The 19,759-nt window shown below is 64.3% G+C and overlaps 1 protein-coding gene across 1 annotated transcript; it reads left to right on the top strand.

Annotated features, from left to right (window-relative positions):
* Window positions 1–948: 948 nt before the first annotated feature.
* Window positions 949–5,217, top strand: CBX4 (chromobox 4). Its single transcript, XM_015880129.2, has 5 exons — window positions 949–1,130; window positions 1,225–1,268; window positions 1,979–2,044; window positions 2,652–2,718; window positions 3,064–5,217. Exons 1-5 carry the CDS (start codon window positions 1,062–1,064, stop codon window positions 4,387–4,389), a joined length of 1,572 nt encoding a protein of 523 aa, XP_015735615.1. The 5' UTR covers window positions 949–1,061; the 3' UTR covers window positions 4,390–5,217.
* The last annotated feature ends 14,542 nt before the right edge of the window (window positions 5,218–19,759 follow it).

Here is a 19,759-nt window from a genome sequence, read left to right as displayed (position 1 = left end):
CACGGAGAGCACGGGGACCCCCTCGGGGCGCTGCCGGACCTTTGGCAGCGGATCCGCTCCGGAGCCGTTCGGACTCGGCCCCTCCGGGCTGAAGTTACGGCGTGGGCAGAGCGGGCACGGGGATGCGGGATCCGGATCATAGACCCTGGGACGCGGATTTGGAGGTGGAGCCCCACGCGTGCCGTGCCCCGCAGCCGTTCGGCCCGGTCCGGTCCGCTCCACCTGCCCGGAGGGGGGTCACGTCCCACTCCCGCTCCGCCGCGGCTCCCACCGCACGCCTGGCAACGAAGGGCCGGCGTCCCCGCCCCGCGGCGAGGCCACACGTGGGCCCGACCGCCTCGCGTGGAGGGAGCCCCGCGCTGCCTCCGTCCGCTCAAACGAGCGGCGAGAACACGCAGCGCACGGCGGGAGCCCCGCACGCCGCCGCCGGCTGAAGCTTCCGGCACCGGGAGGGGGAAACACGCCGCCGGATCGAGGGTCACCCCGCAACGCCGGGCGGGGACCGCGCTGTCAGCGAGAAACTGAACGGGAATTTGTCCGCCGGGACCACGGGAGGAAAGAGGCGGCGGGGCCGGGCAGCGCGGGGCGGCCCACGGCAGCGCGGCGCCTTTCCGGGGGGGGTGGGAGGCTCAATCCCCACGCGTGGGCCCGGCGCATCCTCGGGGCGGGTCCCGCACCTCCAGCCCCGCCGCTCCCTCCGGCCGCGCACCTGCCCGCGGGGCCGCGCACCCCCCTCCCCGCGGGGCCGTGCTGAGTCACGCGTGGGGCCGGGCCGCTCGCGTGTGCCCCCCCCTCCTCCGCCCCGCGCCCGCCCCCCCCCCATCCCCGCCTCGCTCCCCGGCAGCGCTGCGCCAATCCCCCGGCCCTGCCGTTGACGGGCAGCCGGGCCCGGGAGGCGCCGCCTCCCTGACGTCTCGCTCCGGGATTTGCATGGGTTGCGGTGCCGCGGCCGCCGCGCAGTGTCTGTCGGTTCGGCGGCGGGAGCTGCCGGAGCCCCGAGCCCCGCTCGGCCGCAGCGGGCAGCGCGGACGGCCCCGGCTCGGCCCATTCCCGAGCTCAGCATGGAGCTGCCGGCGGTGGGAGAGCACGTCTTCGCCGTGGAGAGCATCGAGAAGAAGCGGATCCGAAAGGTGCGGAGGGAAGGAGGCGGGGAGGAGGGGAGGGGGCCGCGGGCGGGCGGTGGGTCCCGCTGAACGCCGTGTCTTTGCCTCCCGCGTTCCGCAGGGCAGAGTGGAGTACCTGGTGAAATGGAGGGGCTGGTCGCCCAAGTGAGTAACGAGCGGGGGGACACTCGGGGAGCGGCCCCCGGGGGCGCCCCGGCGGGGATCGGGCGGGCGGCTGGAGGAGGCGGCGGGGCCCGGGCGGGCGGCGGAGGGAGCGGAGCGAGGAGGGAGGCGGCGGCTGATGTGCACCAGAAAATGGCTCCTTCCCCCTTTCCCTCCTCGGGAGCCGGGCTCCATATTGCAGAACGGAGCGGTGGGGGGCGGGGGGGGAGGTTGGGAAAGGGGGGGAAATATGGGCTAAAATAAAACCCCGCGGGTCGGACCGGGATGGCCGCTCCGGGTGGCAGCGGGCGGTGCGGTCACGGAGCGCTCGGGGCTGCGTGACAGAGCCGGGGTGCGCGGGGGGGGGCGGCGGGGAGGGGGCCCCGAGCAGCGTCGGACCCCGCGGCCGCGTCCCTCCTCCGCGCCGGGGCCGCTTTAATGGGTCCGGGAAAGGGGATTTGGAAAATTTCATCATGACATGCTTAGAATTCCTCCGGAATAATAACTGCGCTAAATAAACAGTCCTGTCCCCGGCGTGCCCCCCCCCCCCTTGGCCAATCCGCCCCTTCACTCCCCCGCCCATCCCCCTCCCGCGGGACCGAACCCCGGGTACGAGCTGCGGATCGGGCCCGGGGCACCCGACGACAGCGGCCCCGACCCCTGCACCGCACCCCGGCCCCCGCCTGACCGCTGCCCCCCGTCCCCTCCGCAAGGTATAACACGTGGGAGCCGGAGGAGAACATCCTGGACCCCCGGCTGCTGATCGCCTTCCAGAACAGGTGAGCGGCGGCCGCCCGGCCCCGTGCCCGGCCGTGCAATTGTAGATGCGTCACGGGGCCGTTCGCCGCCCGGGGGCCGCGCAGGGGCGGGCGGAGGGTGCGGGACGGGCCCGGGGTTGGGGGGGGTCGGGGGGGCGCGGCCCCGTCGGGGCGGGTGCGGGGCGGGGGGGGCCGGGAGCCGCCTGCGGTGCGCGATCCCCGCTCCGTTCTCCCCCCCACGCCGCGCTCGGCTGCTGCCCGCGCGGGGATTCGATGGCTGCGAGTGGAGGAGGCGGCGCTGCTGCTGCGCTCCAACTGCTGCTTTTTTTTTTGCCTCCTTCTTCTTCTGCTTTTTTTTTTTTTCCTCCTTTCCCTTCCACGCTTTTATTTCCTGCCGTATTTTGGCGCAAACCCTCAACTTCACCCCTCGCTGCGGTGGGGGGAGGCGGTGACAATTTCGCCGTCCCGCAGGCACGTCCCGCCCCAGCCTTCCTCTGGGACCCCTTCCTGCAGCCCCGCACCTGTGGCTCCGGCCCCCTCCCACCCTCACATCCCGACACCCGGACCGCAGCACTGGGGGGGCTGGGGAGGGGAGATTCAGCCTTAAAGTGACGCTGTGTTCCCGCAGGGAGCGGCAGGAGCAGCTGATGGGATACCGCAAACGGGGCCCCAAGCCGAAGCCGCTTGTCGTGCAGGTAAAGGCGATGGGGGGGTCCCGGGGGGCCGCTCTCCTTTCTGTGGGTTGCATCATGCAGAGGAGCTGTGTGCAGCACCCTGGGGGATGCATCCCTGGTGCTGAACTCATGGTGCAGCCCCCGGGCACTGGGCAATGTGCTGCCGGGCGGCATTAGCAGGCTGCTGGCTCTGGCCGGTCTCCATTCCCAGGCAGCTGATTGAAGGGGGCTTTTCTTCTTTTCATTGCTTCATTAATCCGGAGCAATGCGGGGCCTGGAAGTGGGCGAGGGTTGGGCTGCACAGAGCACTGAGCGTGCCGGGGGTGGCACCTGCAGTGGGGTTCAGCCCTCGGCTTTGTGTTGCAGCTGCCCTCCTTCGCCCGCCGCTCCAACATCCTGACAGGGCTGCAGGACCCCGCCGTGGACACCCGGCCGAAGCTGGACCTCGGTTCCTCTGGTAAGAGCCAGCAGCACCAGTATGAGCTCAACAGCAAGAAGCACCACCAGTACCAGCCCAACGGCAAGGAGAGCGGTGTGAAGCACCAGTCCCACAGCAAGGGCAAGTACTACTACCAGCTCAACAGCAAGAAGCACCACCACTACCAGCCTGACCCCAAGATGTATGAGCCCCACTACCATCCCAGCAGCAAGGAGCCGCAGGGCCAGACCTGCTTGGACAGCACCAAGAGCCCCCTGGGCGCCCACCCGGATAAGTGGGCTCACGGTGCAACCAAGAACCTTCTGGGCCCAGTCAAGAACCTCGCTACTGAGAGCAAGAATGGGGCTGAGAAGAACCTGTCCAGTGGCACCGGGCCACCCCCACGGGACAGAGTCACCAGCAACGGGCTCGGGGGCAAGATGAAGATCGTCAAGAACAAGAACAAGAACGGACGCATCGTGATCGTCATGAGCAAGTACATGGAGAATGGCATGCAGGCGGTGAAGATCAAGTCTGGGGAACCACCCCGGAAACGGGCACCGGAGGATAGGACTGCTAAGAAGGGTGGGGAGGAGAAGCTGGAGGCCTGGAGGAAGCCGGGCGAGGAGAGGGCGGTGGGCAGCAATGGCCTGACTGCTGCGGAGGGTGAGAGCAGGCAGCTGGCTGCTGAGCTGCAGGAGAGCCCCAGGAAGCCCTCTCCGGGCAAGGAGCTGCCCCTGCCCGTGGCTGAGCAGCCGCTCCAGCTTACCACCAAGCCGGACCTTGTGCCGTGGTCGCTGAGCTCCGGGCATGAGCACAGCCCATCCTCCATGGGACTGAACCTCTCGAGCCCCAGCGCACGCAAGCGCTGCCTGTCAGAGCCACACGGGGACCGTGAGCCGGGCAAGAAACGCCTGACGTCACGCAGCATCAGTGCCCCCACCTGCCTCGGCCCTGAGCGGCCGGAGCTGCCCGCCCAGCCCGAGGTCATCCTGCTGGACTCAGACCTGGACGAGCCCATAGACTTGCGCTGCGTCAAACCACGGGTGGAGGGCGAGGCGACCCTGGTGCAGGTGAAGCCGGAGGAGCCGCCGGTACCAGCCGAGCAGCCGCCTGTAGAGCCCCCCCAGCAGCCCAGGCAGGTGGCCGAGGAGGAGGAGGAGGAGGAGGCTGAAGGCCTGCAGGAATTCAAGCCCTTCTTTGGGAATATAATTATCACAGACGTGACCGCGAACTGCCTGACCGTCACCTTCAAGGAGTATGTGACGGTGTGAGGCGGCTGCTCCCCATGGGAGCACAGCCCCGCTGCTGCCCCGACCCCAAAGCCTACAATGGGGTGGCATCCCCAGCCCCGGTCACTGCGGGATGTGGGGCCCTGTGCTGCCCCACACGGTGCCCAATGCTGCTGCTGCTCCCACTGCGGGCACTATGGGGCTGCCCCGGGCGCTATGGGGCCGGGCGGTTACTCAGAGTTATAGTATTATATTTTAACAGTGCTAACTTGTCGAGTGATTCTTGCTCCCGTTTGTACGTGGTGTTATTGAAATGTATTGTTTGAGCTGAAGGCTGGTCGCCCTCCGACTGTGCTAATATATTTATTTGTAGGTATTTATATAATGAAATATAAAGCCTAGATTTATGGAGTCCCTAGATCACCTTATAAACTATATCAGACGACTATTTTCTGTTCTCCTTTTTAACCATTCGGCATTTGTTAGTCTCGTTTCCCCCCCTTCCCCCCCCCCCCCATCCCTGCAGGACCATCCCTGGTATATATTTTTTGATACTGTACACATGTGGTGTTTCTATGTGCAAAAAAAAAGAAGAAAAATGAGGATAAAAAATAAACAGAAAAAAAAATGGTTATCTAAAGCTAAAGGAGCTCTTATAGAAATTGCTGCTATTAGAAATGTCTAAACTATAAGCTTCCAATTTATTAATTGCTTGAATGTAAATATTAAATGGAGATGTTGGAAAAGTGCATTCGATGTGTGAGGCGGGTTGGGTCGGACGGCAGAGCCTGGCTGCTCCCAGGGTTGCATCATGGGGGAGAAATGTATCATGCAATCATTGCAAAGGATTATAAACCTTTATAAAACCTACCGGGGTTTTGGAGTGCGTTTGTTACCGCATACGAACAGCACGGCCGTGCTGGGGGGCTCTGAGCATTGCTGAGGGTAACAGCAGGGCTGAGATATAGGGCTGAGGTTGGGGGCCTCCCCCCAAAGCCTGGGGGTGATGGTCCCCACGTCCTCTGAGGTGGTGGCTTCTTGGAGCCACGTGCTTGCAGCAGTGCTGTGGGGTCAGTTGTGTTCAGCTCGTGCTTTGGCTTGAGGTTGAGTTCTGTTCTGGAGATCTAAGCTGATAATAACGTGCGTGTACAACAGCTTTGAGGCCGTGAGAGGCAGAGCTGTGTGGTTTGCATGAGGTGGAGCTGGCAGACAAGCTGCAGCTCCCTGGGGCTGTGCCCTCACCCTATTGGTGCCCCTTGGCTGTTGTGCAGGTGCGTGATGCTTTGTGTGCAGGATGCTCTGCTCCACGCTTCCATCTTTCAGGCCACATCAACTCCTGCTCAGTAAATAGAATAGAAGTAAATAGAATAGAAGTAAATAGAATAGAATAGCATCATACTGGCAGCCGTTCCCTTCTCAGTTCCCCAGGATTTTATGTGTAGATGCCATTTTCTCCAGCTCGGGTGGCTGAGGAGGTTTATGTGGATGTGGAACCATCTCAGATGTGGTTGCTGTTGGTGGTGGCGTTGCTCGGGTCTGCTCTTCAGTGTGCCCTTGTGGTTGAATTACCCTCTGGGAGCTGATGCCATAATGAAGCTTTCATCCCTGTTGTTCGCTCAACCTCCTGGGTTCATCTGTTCCTCTGTGGATGCTTCAAAGCCAATGGGAACTCATGCAGTTGTGTTTTATCTCTGTGGGGAGGAGAGCAGACCCCAAAATCTCACCATGCTTTTGCAGTGGGAAGAGGTGACTTAGGATCCATCAGCACCTGCTGCTGGCTGGGCTGGGTTGAGGGCTGCAACCAGCATGATGTGCTGCTGGGTTCTGTGGGGTGGGAGCCCCTGTGTGGGGTGTGTTGGGTGGGAGCGCTGCCATCCCAGCAGAGCCGGCAATCAGGAGTGATGTGCTTCCCTTGATTAATTAAGCTAATGGTTATCTGAAAACAACAACAAAAAAAATGGCACGGAAGAGGAGACGCATGCTCAGAATGCAAAATGTGATTTATGAAAGAGGAAGTGCAGCTCGACAGACAGCGGCAGGAGCCAGTCCAGCAGCGGGGCTGATCAGCCGGGCTCTGCTGGGGCAGATGTTGTATGTGATGGGAACCTGTATGTGGATGAGACCTCAGAGCTGTCTCCCCAATACCATCCCCTGACCTCTGTGCATGGGCTGCAGCCTTGTGGCTGGAGCCTGAGCTGGGTCAGAGCTGCCTTCCCCAATATACAGGTGTGTGAAGCTCTGCAGCCATTTGCAGCTGGCTGAGCTGAGAGAAGAGGATTGCAACAGCTTCCCATTGCCCACCGCCTTATGAGCGCTGAATACACCAGCAGCGCTGGGGTGGTTTGTTGGAGGCATCATTTCCCGGAAACCACAGAGGCAGATAGCTCCTGGTTTAAGAGTTTGATGGTGTTTATCACCGCTCTGGCAGCTTCCTGTGCTCTGAAAGGTGCGATAAGTCGTTGTTGGTTTTAAAGATACGCTCCATGCTCCTTCAGCGCCAATTGGCTGAGAGAGGCCAAGTGCCCAGGGTATAAATTACTTATTCATGCTGCTCCGGTGCCATATTAAGTGCATCAAACCTAAATGTCTGTTACTGAGAAAATTAATGTGAGGTCTGCTATGCCTTCAATGGTTATCAAAGTGATCCAGGATGAGATGGAGCGTCGCAGCTCTCCATTATGGAGATGGCCTTGCATTGCATTTAATGTATTTCCCAGGAATGCGTTAACCTCTGTTTGGTTTGGATTTATTCCAGAGAAACGTTTGCTGATTTCAAAGGAGAATTTGTATTCGTGTTTTTTAGCTCTTCTGAAAGGGTCTGATGCGTCCGTCTGTATGAGACCAATGCTGTGCTGGGAGAAGGGGGGACTGCAAACTTGTGCTCCAAAGCTGGTTTTGCCTTTTCTCTTTTGTGTCTGCAGCAGTGCCTGCCTTCCTGCACTGACCCCATCACTGCAGCTCTGTGACCCTCTGCTTGTGGTACTGAGCTGAATGAGGTGAGGATGCTAAACAACCTCATAGGAACTGGGAGACTTTCAGCTGCAGATTGGGATGAGAGAAAGAGATGGCAGAAGAAGGGGTGTGAGAGTGGTGTGTGCTCACATGCATGGGAGGCTCCTCCAAGCAGCCATTTTTTGCCTTTTGTGGAGTTTTTTCTTTATTTTTCCCAACTTTACTCTGTGCTGATGGTGTCACTTTGCTGCCGTGGGGGTCATGTTTCCTCCATGCCCTCCACCCCCAGCACAGCATGGCCTTGCACACACTGGCTGCTACTGACCACTCTTAGTAAAGCTGGGTCTAATGGGGCTCAGTGCTGGGCTCCCAACTTCTTTTGGTCCATGTGTGCCAATGAGAGCATGGAGGGGTGATGGGCACAGCAGGGAAGGGGGTGAGGAGGGACAATCCTGGCTGTTCTCCTGCCCATAGGAGCAGCCTTGTGGTACAGATACTGCTGCTCAGCAGGAGCCGCCGGCTCAGCTGTCACCTTGATGTAGTTTAAAGTAAACTGCAAACGTGAAGATTTATTTATATGGGATGAGCAGGCATATAAAGCACACTGTGAGAGGCAGCACAGCCCGGTAGGGAGCTCCCTGCATTTCAGCAGCTGTGACTTTGGCAATCTTGGCCATGTGTCATCCTTGCTGGCCCTGCTGATCGTAGGCACACATTGTTTAAGGGGTGAGAAGGGAAGGAAGCTCCATCACCAGCTGCCAGCTCCTCCAGGTCTCTATCAGACAACAAGGGACAGCGGGAGCCAAGATCCCAACCTGGGATATTCTGAGTAGGTGGGAGAGAGAGGGAGCAGCTGCATCCCCATTCTTGTGAGGTCTGAAGCATCACCATGGGCCCAGGGGGGCTGCAGCTTCTGAGTGTGTTGCAGCCAGCAGTGCTTAGCTTGAGGGAGGGAAGGGGACAGCCTAAACCTCTGGGAGGTGGTGCAAGTTATGCTGCATCAGCTGGGGCAGAAAAATGCTACAGCTAGAGGAAGTGAATTAAACAGATGTCACCGTGGTTATAAAATGCAGCATGATGGAGGGCCTGAGCTGGTGGAAGCTGCAACAAATGTGTGTTTAATATTGGACATAAAGACCACACTGAGCAGAAATTCATGTGTTGGGGTGAAGCTGCATCTCCTGCTCTCCTGAGAGACATTGGGTTCTCAGCTCCTTCTGCAGGAGCCGCCTGTCCTGGAGCTGCAGTGGTTGGGCCCCAGGCAGCTCTGTTGCTCTGCCCCCTCCTGATGCACAGCAGGGCAATGACCTTCCTTCATTCGCAGAACACAAGGATGGGAGAAGCAGGATGACTCAAACTTCAGAAGTCACCTCTTGGCTGAAACCAAGCATGGAAAATTGCAGACCACAAAGCTGGTGTGAAGGAGCTGTGAGCAACAGAGGTCAGAGCAGAAAGCAGGACTCAGCATTTCCCTCTGTCAGGTGCTGGTGGTGGGACCCAGATGAGGCTGGTGGCACCAAGGAACCCTGCAGATGTCCCTCGTGTAGGTCAGGGCATTGGGATTGCAATAGAGGGGGATGCACTTTGCAAATGAGAGCCCTCAGAGCTGTTCTGAGCTCACTTAGCGACCGGAGGGAAGAAATGGTTTCTATTTTGCGTCAGCTTCTTTTGATTGTCAAAGGTGACCTTTGGAGAGGGACGCTTTGCTGGGCATCATGGAGCCAAGGAGGCACCTGAAAGCACCAAATAAACATCGACTGGCATGTGTTAGTGAATGCTGATTTCCACATATGCAAGCAATTCCACGTGGCTTGAAAAAAACACAGGGTGAAAGCGTTGTCCCTGAGCGCACCCATCCATTTGCAGCTCGCTGAGAGCCAGGCTGTCATTTCAACAGCAGGAACGGATTTTATAGCTCTGCCCTCTGTCCGCTGGGTCCGGCCGTGACACCGTCCTCCTCTGTTTGTTTCCTTTTGCCACATGAAGTCACCGGCGACAGATCAAACAGGGAGATTCATCACGGGACAACGGCGGTGTCCCCGGCCAGACACCAGAGGTGCCCTCAATCTCGCTGCCTGGAGGCTGGAGTGATGCCTTATCTGGAGTTTAAGGGCTCAACCTGACCCTGAGCCATTTTTAACCCGAGGTGGGAAGATCCTGTCCCGGGAGTCCTGCTTTGCTTTGAGAAATTCCTCCCTCTCTCCCCACTCTCCGCTCTCCCGTCGTTTTTTCCTCTCTGTACCTCTGACACCAGAAGCAAGACCCACTTTCGGAGCGTTTGATGCTCTGTTTCTTGAAGGCTCTTTAAACTCTCAGGACTCAGAAATAACTCTTAGCAATCCGCGGCTCGTAGAGACCCAACAAGAAGACATTTCGTGTATCGCATTGCCATAGTTTGTGCTGCAAGCAGCAATTTGTGGTGCGGCAGCAACGGCTGAGCAGAGACAAGCATTATCACAGGAATTTCTTCTGTCTCTCGCCTGAGCGTGTGACAAATAACTCTCGGCTGTGGCGTTGTCTGCTCTGCTTTCGGACTAACACACTTAACTCTTTTTATTCTTGCCCTGGATGAGGCGATTTTACCTTTGCTTCATTTTGTTTTTTATCCCTTCGGTGAAGGATTCGCTGCGTGACGCAGCATCGGCTGAGCACAAATGGCACCGCACGAAGTTGGGGGACGGCATGTGGATGCCGTCAATAAAAGCAGCCGATGGGACTCCGGGTTCCGAGCTGCGGGGTGGGGGGTGAAGGGGGGTGAGTGCTGCGGCTGCACCGGGCGGCACCGCGGTGCACGGGGGTGGAGGGGGACCGGATCGGGGCTGCGGGACCGCGGGGGCTTCTGGACCCGAAGCTCCCGGTTACGGTGCTGTGCAGGAACACGGGAGGGCGGTGGGAGCGGTGCCGGGAGCAGCGGGGATTCCGGTGTTTGCAGGGGAATTGAAGGCAGAGCAGGCTGACGGGTTGCTGCGGTGTGTGGCACTGCCGAGCCCGCTTTCGCGTTTCGCTTTCAGCCTCCGACATCTCGAAGCAGGGTGAGGAGCAGGGTAGAGAGCCGGGGGTGTCCGAGGGGATGCACGGGAGGGGCCGGGACTCTGAGAGCAGCTTGGAGTTATACGCAAGGGGAGGAAACGCTGTGTGTCTGTTCAGCTTTCTACCGGTAAATGAGGACACACCAGGAACCAGCGGTTGAAGTCCGTATCAGCAGCAGCAGGGACAGGAGAGCGGTGCCATTTTAGCAGTGAATGAAAGCCAGCGGCAGGGGAAATAAATAAATAAATGAATAATCCAGGTGGGAAGGCAAAAATGTGCGCTGCGTGGCATCTCTGTGGGATCTCTGCCATCACGGGCAGGATTCAGAAAGGCAGGGACGGGAAAACACAGCCTCTGTCACAGGGATGGCGGGGGGGGGGGGTCAAGGGGGGGGGTGAGCACAGCGGCTCTGCTGCCCTGAAAACTCCATCCCCGTCCCTCCCAGGTTTGGGGCGCTCCCGTGATCCGCCCCGTCCCCCCGGGGCTGCGCTGCAGCACCTCCGACTTGATCCCATTGATCTTTCCTCCCGGGGGGTCTCGCGTTGTCCGACCGCTGTGTCCGCACCTCCGGGGGGAGGGGTGGGTGCGGTGGGGCGGTGTGGGGCAGCTCTTTCCCGGGCGCCGTGTGTCCCCGAGTCGAACCCCGCTGTGGGACAGAGGAGTGGTAGAGAAAGACGGGACAGAGGCAGCGCTGTTTGCGGGGGGGATGGGGGTGGGACTGCGGGTAGGGGTGAGCGGGGCGGGGGCGATGCCCTTCTTGGACAGAGAAGATGGAAATGCGAGGGATGCCCCGTCGAGAAAATACCGGAGCGGGTCAAAGCCGATCCCGGGGTCCGGCCCCATCCGCGCAGTACCGGGCGCTCCGCGGTGGTCCCGGCGTCGGGGGGAACAACGGTGAGAAGCTGGGGGTTAAGAACAATCAGTGCCGACTGTGGCCCGGCTGGTAGGTTTAGATGAGCACCCACCTCGACGGGTACAGGGCGAACGGAGGGACGCGGGGACGGCGGCTGCCGGTGTCCCGCCGCTGGAGGACATGTCCCGGGGACTCGACAGGGGTGGGAAAAAAACGAAACGGGAGCGAGAAAGCCGGGGAGGGCCGGAGCGCGGGGCGGGGCAAGAAGGGGGCGGCCCGGCGGCGCTTGGACTGCGTGGCCCGGTTCGGCTCGGTTCGGCCCGGCCGCCGGGCGCGGCGCTCACACCTGCAATGCAGCAGCGGCGGAGAACTCCGGGCCGCGGGCTCAGCTCTCGGCGCAGCTCTGCATTGCAGCACTGCAGGAGCCCCCTCCTTTCCCTCGCCCTTCTCCTCCCGCCGCCGCCGCCGACTCAGCTCCGGGAGCACAGACCGGGCTCGGGTCGGACCCGACGCTCCGGGCACCTTCCCCCGCCCCGCCGCACGTGGGTCACCGAGCCGTCCCCAAGTCATGGGGAGGGGGACACGTCCCGCCCCGCTGTGCCCGTGCCGACCGGGGCTGTCTGCCACCGGCTTTCAGTGACCCCCGCGTGGGGGCGGGGAGTGGCCCGTCCCGTCCCGTCCCGTCTCGTCCCGTCGGGGCGGCCCGTCCTGCCCCACAGGCCCGATCCCCGGTGCCGCGTCCCGACACCAGAAATCTCGATCCGACCGCGCCCCGCCCCGCGGCCAGTGGGACCTGAATCCCGGCGGCCGTCCCGCCTCGCGTGGGCCAAGTGCTGCCCTGCGCCATCCCGGCGGGCGGCCGGGAGCCGGATCGGAAGCACGGGCTGGTCGGGCCGGAACGGGGCAGAACCGACGGGCTCTGTGCCCGAATCCCGGGGCGGACCCTCCGGCCGTTGCCCGACGGGACGGTCCGCAGCTCCATCGGGTCACCTGGCTGCTCGCGGGGTGGGCGGAGAGAAGCGGGGAGCTCCACGTTCCCGGCGCACCGGGAGGGGAGGGGGTGGCCGCGCTGCGGGTTCCTCGCTTTGGGACAGCGGCCCAGGAGACGGTGCCGGACAGGCGTGACCGTGTCCCGCGTGGGTCCCGCAGCCTCGACCCGCGACCGCTGCGCGCACGGAGCGCCGAGGGGAGCGGGGATCCCGGTGGGAAGGAGCTCGGAGCCGCCGGGCGTCCCGGGACATGTCAGCACGGGGAGGGGGGGGGCCGGGACCGGGCTGGGGGCAGCGTCCGCCCCGGCACAACGGGGGCTCGTTCCCAAGGCTCCCGCTCTGTGTCTGCTTTGGGAAAACGCCAGCACGGTAACAAAATGGCGGGGAAAGGGTGGGATTGTCACGGCCAGCCCCGCGCCGCAGCCCGCCCGGCCCCGGCAGCACCCGGCGGAGCTCCCGGCGCCCGTTCCGGAACCGGCAGCGGGGAGCGGGCACCCCCCGGGATGTGCCGCCTCTCGCCCGCGTCGCCCGGCTGGGCTCCGGTGCAGCCGCAGCTGCAGAAAATGGCTGCTCGGCGGAGCCCGCTGAATCCTGTCGGGAGGGGGGGGGTGGGGGGGACGGCGAGGAAGCGGCGGCACGGCTCTCCCCGGCGGCCGCGCCCCCCGGTGCCCGCGGAAGGCGGCGAAGGGGACGGTCGGGAGCCCGAGGGGCGGCGGGAGCCGAGTCCGGAGTCCGTACGGAGCCTCCGGCCGGGCCTCACCTGCGGCGGGGCGGGGGCACGGGGAGCACGTGCCGGCCGGGGCGGGGGGCGGCTGTCGCACACCGGAGGGCTGAAGGCGCACAGCTCCCGCCCGCTACCTGGCGGCGGCCGTTCTGCCGCTCCGTTGGAAAGAAATAAAATGAAAGAACTCAAATAAAAGCCGGGCCGGGTGCACGGACGCGGCGCTGCGATGCTGAGGAGATGCCGCAACGAAAAGTCGGCCCGGAGACCCCGCTCCGAGCAGCCCCCCGCCCCGCCCGAACTCGCGGCCGTTCTCCATCGTCTGGACGCGGGTGGGAGCGGAGCCGCCGCCTCCTACCGACGGGGGGTCGGGCGGGGGGCGGTTATCGCGTCTCGAGGGGACGTCCACTAAACGCGGCTGCGGCTCCGCGGGGTCGCGATGCTCCCCACGGGGAAACGGCCGCGCGAGTCGGGGCTGCCGGGGTCACCGAGAACGTGTGTCGGGGCCGGGGCTGCCGGGGTCACGGACACGTGGATCTCAGCACCCGCCCGTGGGCACGAAAAACCCATCCCGTCCTTCGTGGGGCCGCAGGTCTCAGTGTCCAACAGCAGCTTCTCTGCTCACTCCCGACCCCTCAGCCCCGCTGTGCTGGGGGTCCCGCCGCATCACGGCCCCCTCCCGCCGTCGGTGCCACCGGAGCACGGTGCTGCCGTTCCCACTCGCGACGCGTGGGGCAGCGGAGGGACAGCGCGGGGATGAGGGTGTGGACAGCGGGTTCCCGTCGGGGGGCACCGGGCTGGAGGGGTAAAAGGGGGGATAAAAGGGGGGGGGTCGCGGCCGTTCCCGGCCCCACGGGTGAATGGGGGACGCGGGGGGCGGTGGGTCCGTTCCACTCGTGAGCTCGCGGTTGCTGCGATACGGGCGGACCAATGAGAGCTCACCAGCTCACCCGGGGCTCGGGCACCGCTTCCTTATATGGCGCTCTCCGTCCGCGGGGCGCCGAGCTCATCGCCATATAAGGGCACGATCCTAAATACAGCGCCTACCTTGGGCAGGGGGCGGGGCGGGGGGCGGGGATTAAAGCAGCGAATCTCCGCCCCCCCGGCCCGGTGCATGAGATGCAAATGGGCCTCACCTCTAATTGCTTTTGTTAAACGCGAGGCGAGCGATGCGGCGGGGAACGGGGATGGGAACGGGACGGGGGCACGGCAGGGCCGCTCTGTGCGCTATCTCCCTTCCGAGGACCCGGGTTTCCCACTTCCCACTCGTGGCCGTGGGCATGGAGCTGACACGGCCCCGCTGCGGCCGCATCCCCTGCCTCCCCCCCCCCAACCACATCCCCGTGCTCCCGTCTCCGGTCCGCTCCTCCACGGGGATCTCTGCCCTCAGAAATGGGGGTCTTGGGGATCTTATGCCGCTGCAGCCGGAGCCGAGAGCTGCAGCCCCGTCCTGGGTCGAGGGTTCGGGGGTCTTTTCTGAGATCTTCATATTTCCCCCCCCGCCGCCGAGCCCGGCTCGGTTCCTGCCTCCTGGCCTTTGCAAACAACTCCTTATTTATACTCCTACAAATAATCAGCAAATTCAGAAAGCCCGGAAACAAAAGAGCTTTTGTGCAAAGTATTCGCAACCCGGAGCTGGGCGATAACGAGCCCCCCGCCCTGCATCCCCACCCCCGGGAGCGGCTTCAGCCCCACGAGCCCCACGAGCGGCCCGTTGCGAACCCGCAGGACGATGGGGGGGGGGAATGGGGGGAGAATCGGCGGCCCCGCATTGCCGCTGGGACGGGGCTCGGGTTGTGCCCGCCGGGTCCCCCCGTTCAGTCCCCTCCGTCGGCAGCGGGAATAGGGCCGGGTGGGAGGCATTGAGAACACGTTGGGAGCAGAGCTGGGTGCAGAGGCCGCTCGCACCGTGCTACCGGGCTCGGTCTCGCGGGGGTCTCTGTCCCAGGGGGCGGCCGAAGCGCCGTGGGCTGCGCGGCCACTGCCGCGATTTTCAGGAGGACGGTGCCACCTATGGAAAACACCTGGAATTCACCGGGAAGCGTCGCAGTTTCGTGCGGAACCCCCGGGGACGAGTCCCGCTGTCTCCTTAAGCTCCGGGGCAGTTCCGGGCCGGGCCGGAGGGCGGCGGACGGGGTTCGACCTCAGGTTGATCCCCCCACCCAGCTCGGGGCGGCGGGGCCGCCGCTGTCCTTCAGCACCGCCGCTGCCCCGGGAAGGTTCCGGTTGGACGTGGAGTGGGGCAGCTCCTTGTTGGGGCTGACCCCCCCGTTCGGCTGCCCACAGACCCGGTAACCGGGAGATAACGATCTACGGAGCGGAGAGAAGGGGTGTCCCCAGCTCTGCTCCCGTCCCGGCTGAGATGCTCGGCGGGGTCCGGCCGCGGCTCAGCTTGGGGTCTCCCGGTGTGGAAGCTCCGCGTCCCACGGGATCCGAGGGGCAACGCAGGGGCTCCGTCCCAAGCTCCGGTGGAGCAAGAGCAGCGCCGAGCACCGGGAGGAGCGGGTGGAAGATGGAAGGGGAAGGCTCCGGGGCCGTGCTGAGCGCTGCCCCCCCGCCATCCCTGGACCATTGCTCCTTGGGAGCGGGGTTCGATGTCAAACCAGTCGACACGAAGATTTCTTCTCAGGGAGATTTCTGGGCTTCAGAGAGGCGAGATGTTGCTCCGCGATGATCGTCTTTGTGGGGACATCGCTGCCGGGCTCTTCCCGAAATCTCCCCACCGGCGATCAACTCGGCCCGGCCAACGCATCGCTCCGGTCCCGAGGATGTCCGGAGCCTGGCAGAGCCGTGCCCGGGGGCAGAGGTGTGAAAAGCAGCCGGTGCAGCCCCTCCTGCAGCGATCCCGTGTTAAATGCAGCTCCGGTTATTGGTCCGCTCTCCGGACCCGCCCTTGTACTCCGTCCTGGGATGGCCGTTCCAGCCCGTGTGTTCGTCCCTCGGGTCCGGGATGGAGATGGAGGCTGTAGTGGCACTGCCGCTTTGTCCCGGCCGCTGCCTCCTCTCTTCGACCCGAGGTGCTCAGGAACGCAACGGCTCCGTCTCGGTGTCCGTGCTTCTCCCGCTCTCGGGGCGGAGCTGTGGAGTCCGGCAGCGCCGCGGGGTCCCGGTGCCCCTCCCGCAGCACCGACCCAGCCCCGCAGCAGCCCGGGGCCCGGCAGCCTGCCCCGCCGCTCGGCGCGACTCCGTTCAGCCCCGTGAGGAGAGAATCGTTTTCCTGTTCGGCCCCGGGGTGGGAGCGAACCGGGCAGAGCTCGGAGCAGAACCGGACCCCGGGAGGCTGCTCAGAGCCGCGGCCGGGGGCAGCAGCTCTGACGGGAGGCACTAAGAGCATGGGGGCTCCGCACTTACCGGGAGCTCCGGGGTGGGACTCTCCCATGCCCGGCAGTACTGCAGCTCGGGGCGGGGCGGGGGGGGGGTCCTGAGAGATGAGTCTTCCGAGGTGCAAGGACCGACCCGACCACAGTGACTGTGCGGACACCTGCAGCCGCCCGAGCTCTGTGAATGGAGCGAGCAGCTTTGCTCTCGGTTTCCCTGCGGGGTCTCAGCCCCAGGACCGATCCCAGGGCATCCAGGAGAACGGGACACGGAGCAGTGCGACATCAACAGAACCGGGTCTGCCATTGGCACCGGCAGCCCCGGCCGCCCGAGGAATGGGGTCGAATCGTGCTCCGGGCTGGGTGCTCTCACCGTCCCGGGAGCGGAAACCGGGGGCGGAGCCGCCCGGTCGCCGGAGCTGTCGGGAAGCCGCAGGGAAGAGCAGGGCTGAAGCGCGGCGATGCGCTGCGTCCCCGGCTGGGTTGGAGCCAGATCCTCCCTGTCTCGAGCTCAGCCGGGCTTCGACACTCGTGCTCTTCCCGGCGCCCTCAAGCGCGGCCCGAGGAAGGGTCTCAGCCCCCCACTTTCGTTGCAATGCTCGTAGCCGCGGGAGCCCCCGCACAGCAAGAAACGAGGGGGGAACCGGACTCTCTGCCCTGGGGCGTTTCGCTGAGACCCCGAGCGCTCATTGCAAGAGTTCGAGCGGGGTGAAAGGAGAGCGGGCAACCGAAGGGCAGATTTGGGGTCAAACAGGGAGAAACCAGGTCCACGGTTGCCCGTGCTGCAGCAGACGTTCTCGCGGACGGGAGCGATCCTCGAGGGAGCTCCGACGTCGCCACTTCGGAGCAGAGCCGGGAACGCGAAGGGTCCGGAGGGGATGGATGGGGAGAGAGCCGGGACCCCACAGGACCGGGAGTCCGAGTTGCGCCTCGGCAGCTTTTGCCGTTGACCTCGGGAACGCGGAGGGCATCCCGTTCCCGGCTCCGCTGTCGATCCCGGTGCTCTGCCACGCACCGCGGACCCTGCACCCACTGGGCACTGGGACCCGGGCCCCCTCCGGCGGGAGAAGGAACTGCCCGGGAGAGCCGGAGACTCTACCGCCCGCCGCGCTCTCATCCGGTGGTTCCATACCCCCTCTTTCCTGGCCGAGACGCCTCGAGACCCCGCAGCCCCGCTCCCTGCTAGCCCACGGCTTCGGGGGTTCGGGTCGGACCCCGTCTCAGCGGCGATAGCTTCCTGCTGCCCTCTCCGAGCCGTTCTCGTTTGTGTCTCGCCTTCCCTCTGTCCCCCGCACAACATTCAGGGACGTAGTCCCGGACCCCGTGCTCGCATGGGTCCCTCGTGGGTCCCGGCTGCTGGAGCACGCTCTCCGCATCCCCTCGGGCACCTTCGAGACGGCTCTTCCCGCTGGCAGCGGGCACACCGGCAGAGAAGGTGCGGGACCCACACGCCGTTCTACGGCTGCGACATCCCCGAGGTCACCGAACCCGGCCCAGCCGCGGGCTCTGCCCCAGAGCCCCGAGCAGCGGAGAGCGGCGTTACCGGCAGCGGCGGCCCGGGAGCGGTCCCTCCCCCGCACCCCCAGGCCGGGCGTAGCTCCCGCTCCTCGCGGGCCGTTCCCCTGCTCAGCTTCTTCGGGACACAGCATCCGAGCCGCTGCGTCCACGCGGGTTAACGACGCGCCCCTCCGCTCTGCCTTAATTAACAACGATTAATTCGACATTAACGAAAATCTCCTCGGGATGCCGCTTGCCGGGGACCGGGGCGGGCGGGGGGGGCTGCGCTGTCCCCTCCCGGCCACCTCCCTTCTCTCCGGCTCCTCCTGGAGGTTCCGTTCAAATCCGGCGCTCCGCGGGGACCCTCAACTGCGTGGGGCTGCGGGCCCGTGGAGCGGGAACCTCCCTGCTCGGTTCGGCAGCGGGATCCCGTCACCGGTACCTGCTCCTCCGGACCCCCCTACCGCCTCACCCGCTGCCTCCCGTGGTCCCCGTGCTGCGGGACGGATCACGGAGGGGCTCTTGCACAGCTTTTCCTCCGAGCTGCCCACCGCTCGGCCCGGCAGCGACCGGCAGTGCCGGGTTCCTGCACTGGGATCCCGCGAGGTCCCCGTGGGGCCGCGTGTCTCCATCACGCGGCGTTGTCCTCGCGAGCCCGGAGCCACCACGTGAGTTTCTCCAGCAGCAGAGGAACCGTTGCACGCGTGACACCCGTGGGAGGTCGGAGCTCGGCCGGGCGGGACAGATGGGAACGGGGAAAGCTCCGCTGTGGCAAGCGGGAACGTCGGAAGGAAACGTTCCCCGAGATGGAAACAGCACCGGAGCTCCACCGCTCCCGGCGCAGAAAGAAGCCACTGTCCCTTTGACTGGCAGCCGGCTCGTTGGATATTACATCCACTCCGTGGAGATCCACGAGTGAACGCAGCCCCACCGGGCCTCGCTGCTCCTCAGCGTGCAGCCCGCGGGGGTCGGGGCAGAGCAGTGCGAGGCGTCGCCCCGCGTGGACGCGACGGCAGCAGCAGCAGCGCATCCGCGAGTGGCGATGGGGGGCGCGGGGCGGAGGTGCCGCTCAATGGTCGGGAATTGTTTCTCTCGGTGGGACGCGGCTGAACCGCTCCAGGACATCCCCGGAGCTTCCCCCGACGGCCCCGTGGAGGAGCAGGTAGGACCCGCACCCCGGGGCTCGCCGTCTCGCTCTCCGGTGGGGTCCTCAGGGAAGGGACCCACGGTGCCACCCGGCCCCTCCCACGAGTGTCTCGGAGGGTCCGACCCCCTCCGCGGCCACCTCGGTGGCCACAGGGACCCCTCCCACCCCCTCAATGCCCCACGATTGAGCCGGGAATTCAGCCGCAGGCTGCCGGAGTGAGGAAACCAAAAACTCGTATTATGGGCTGTTGAGGTCTACTTTATTTTTACTACCCAAACTGTTGGAAAGTATTTAAACTTAACCAGAAACAGCTGCGCGGCTGGCACGGCCCGGCGCGGCCATTTGTTTCCCTCAATGGCTTTTTATGATGATGAACTCTGCCGGCCGCTGGCTGCCTCGGCAGCTCGGCTGTAATGAGGTGATTTTTACGCAATCCGCGAGAGCTTCGTTAACAAAAAAATCCCGTTTTCTTTGTCACACGGGGAGGTGGGGTTGAGGTGAGGGGGGGGAGCTGGGGGGGGGGGCTATGAGCTGCTCGGCCGCCCCCTCGGGTTCGCCCCGTCCAGGTGCGCTCGAGGGGGCCGGACCGCTCCGCCCCGCTCCGCCCCATCCCGTCCCGGTGGCGGCGGTTCCTTTGTGCTGCGTCCTGGGGGGGGGGGGCACCCTCGGAGCGGGCGGGGCGGACGAGAGGGGGGGTCAACGTCCTCCCCCCTCTGCTGCCCCGCCCCGAACTCATCGGGACGCGGCTCACGTCGGGGGGCGGCGCGGCTTTCGGGGGCGGGCACCGGGCCCGGGCCAATGCGGCGAGGGCGGAATATTCCACCCGGCTCCGCCAGCAACAAGTGCGGGGGGGGCCTGGAGGGGAGGAGGAGGAGGAGGAGGAGGAGGAGGAAGGGGGGGGCCGCG

The sequence above is a fragment of the Coturnix japonica genome, chromosome 18 (assembly GCF_001577835.2).
Source record: "Coturnix japonica isolate 7356 chromosome 18, Coturnix japonica 2.1, whole genome shotgun sequence".
NCBI lineage: Eukaryota > Metazoa > Chordata > Aves > Galliformes > Phasianidae > Coturnix > Coturnix japonica.
This window is presented reverse-complemented; position numbering and strand designations above follow the sequence as displayed.

Coding starts and splice junctions, on each gene's coding strand:
- CBX4 (XM_015880129.2), top strand. CDS start 1,062: ATGGAGCTGCCGGCGGTGGGAGAGCACGTCTTCGCCGTGGAGAGCATC. Junction 1,269..1,978: donor TGGAGGGGCTGGTCGCCCAA/GTGAGTAACGAG, acceptor CCCCTCCGCAAG/GTATAACACGTGGGAGCCGG. Junction 2,719..3,063: donor CGAAGCCGCTTGTCGTGCAG/GTAAAGGCGATG, acceptor TTTGTGTTGCAG/CTGCCCTCCTTCGCCCGCCG.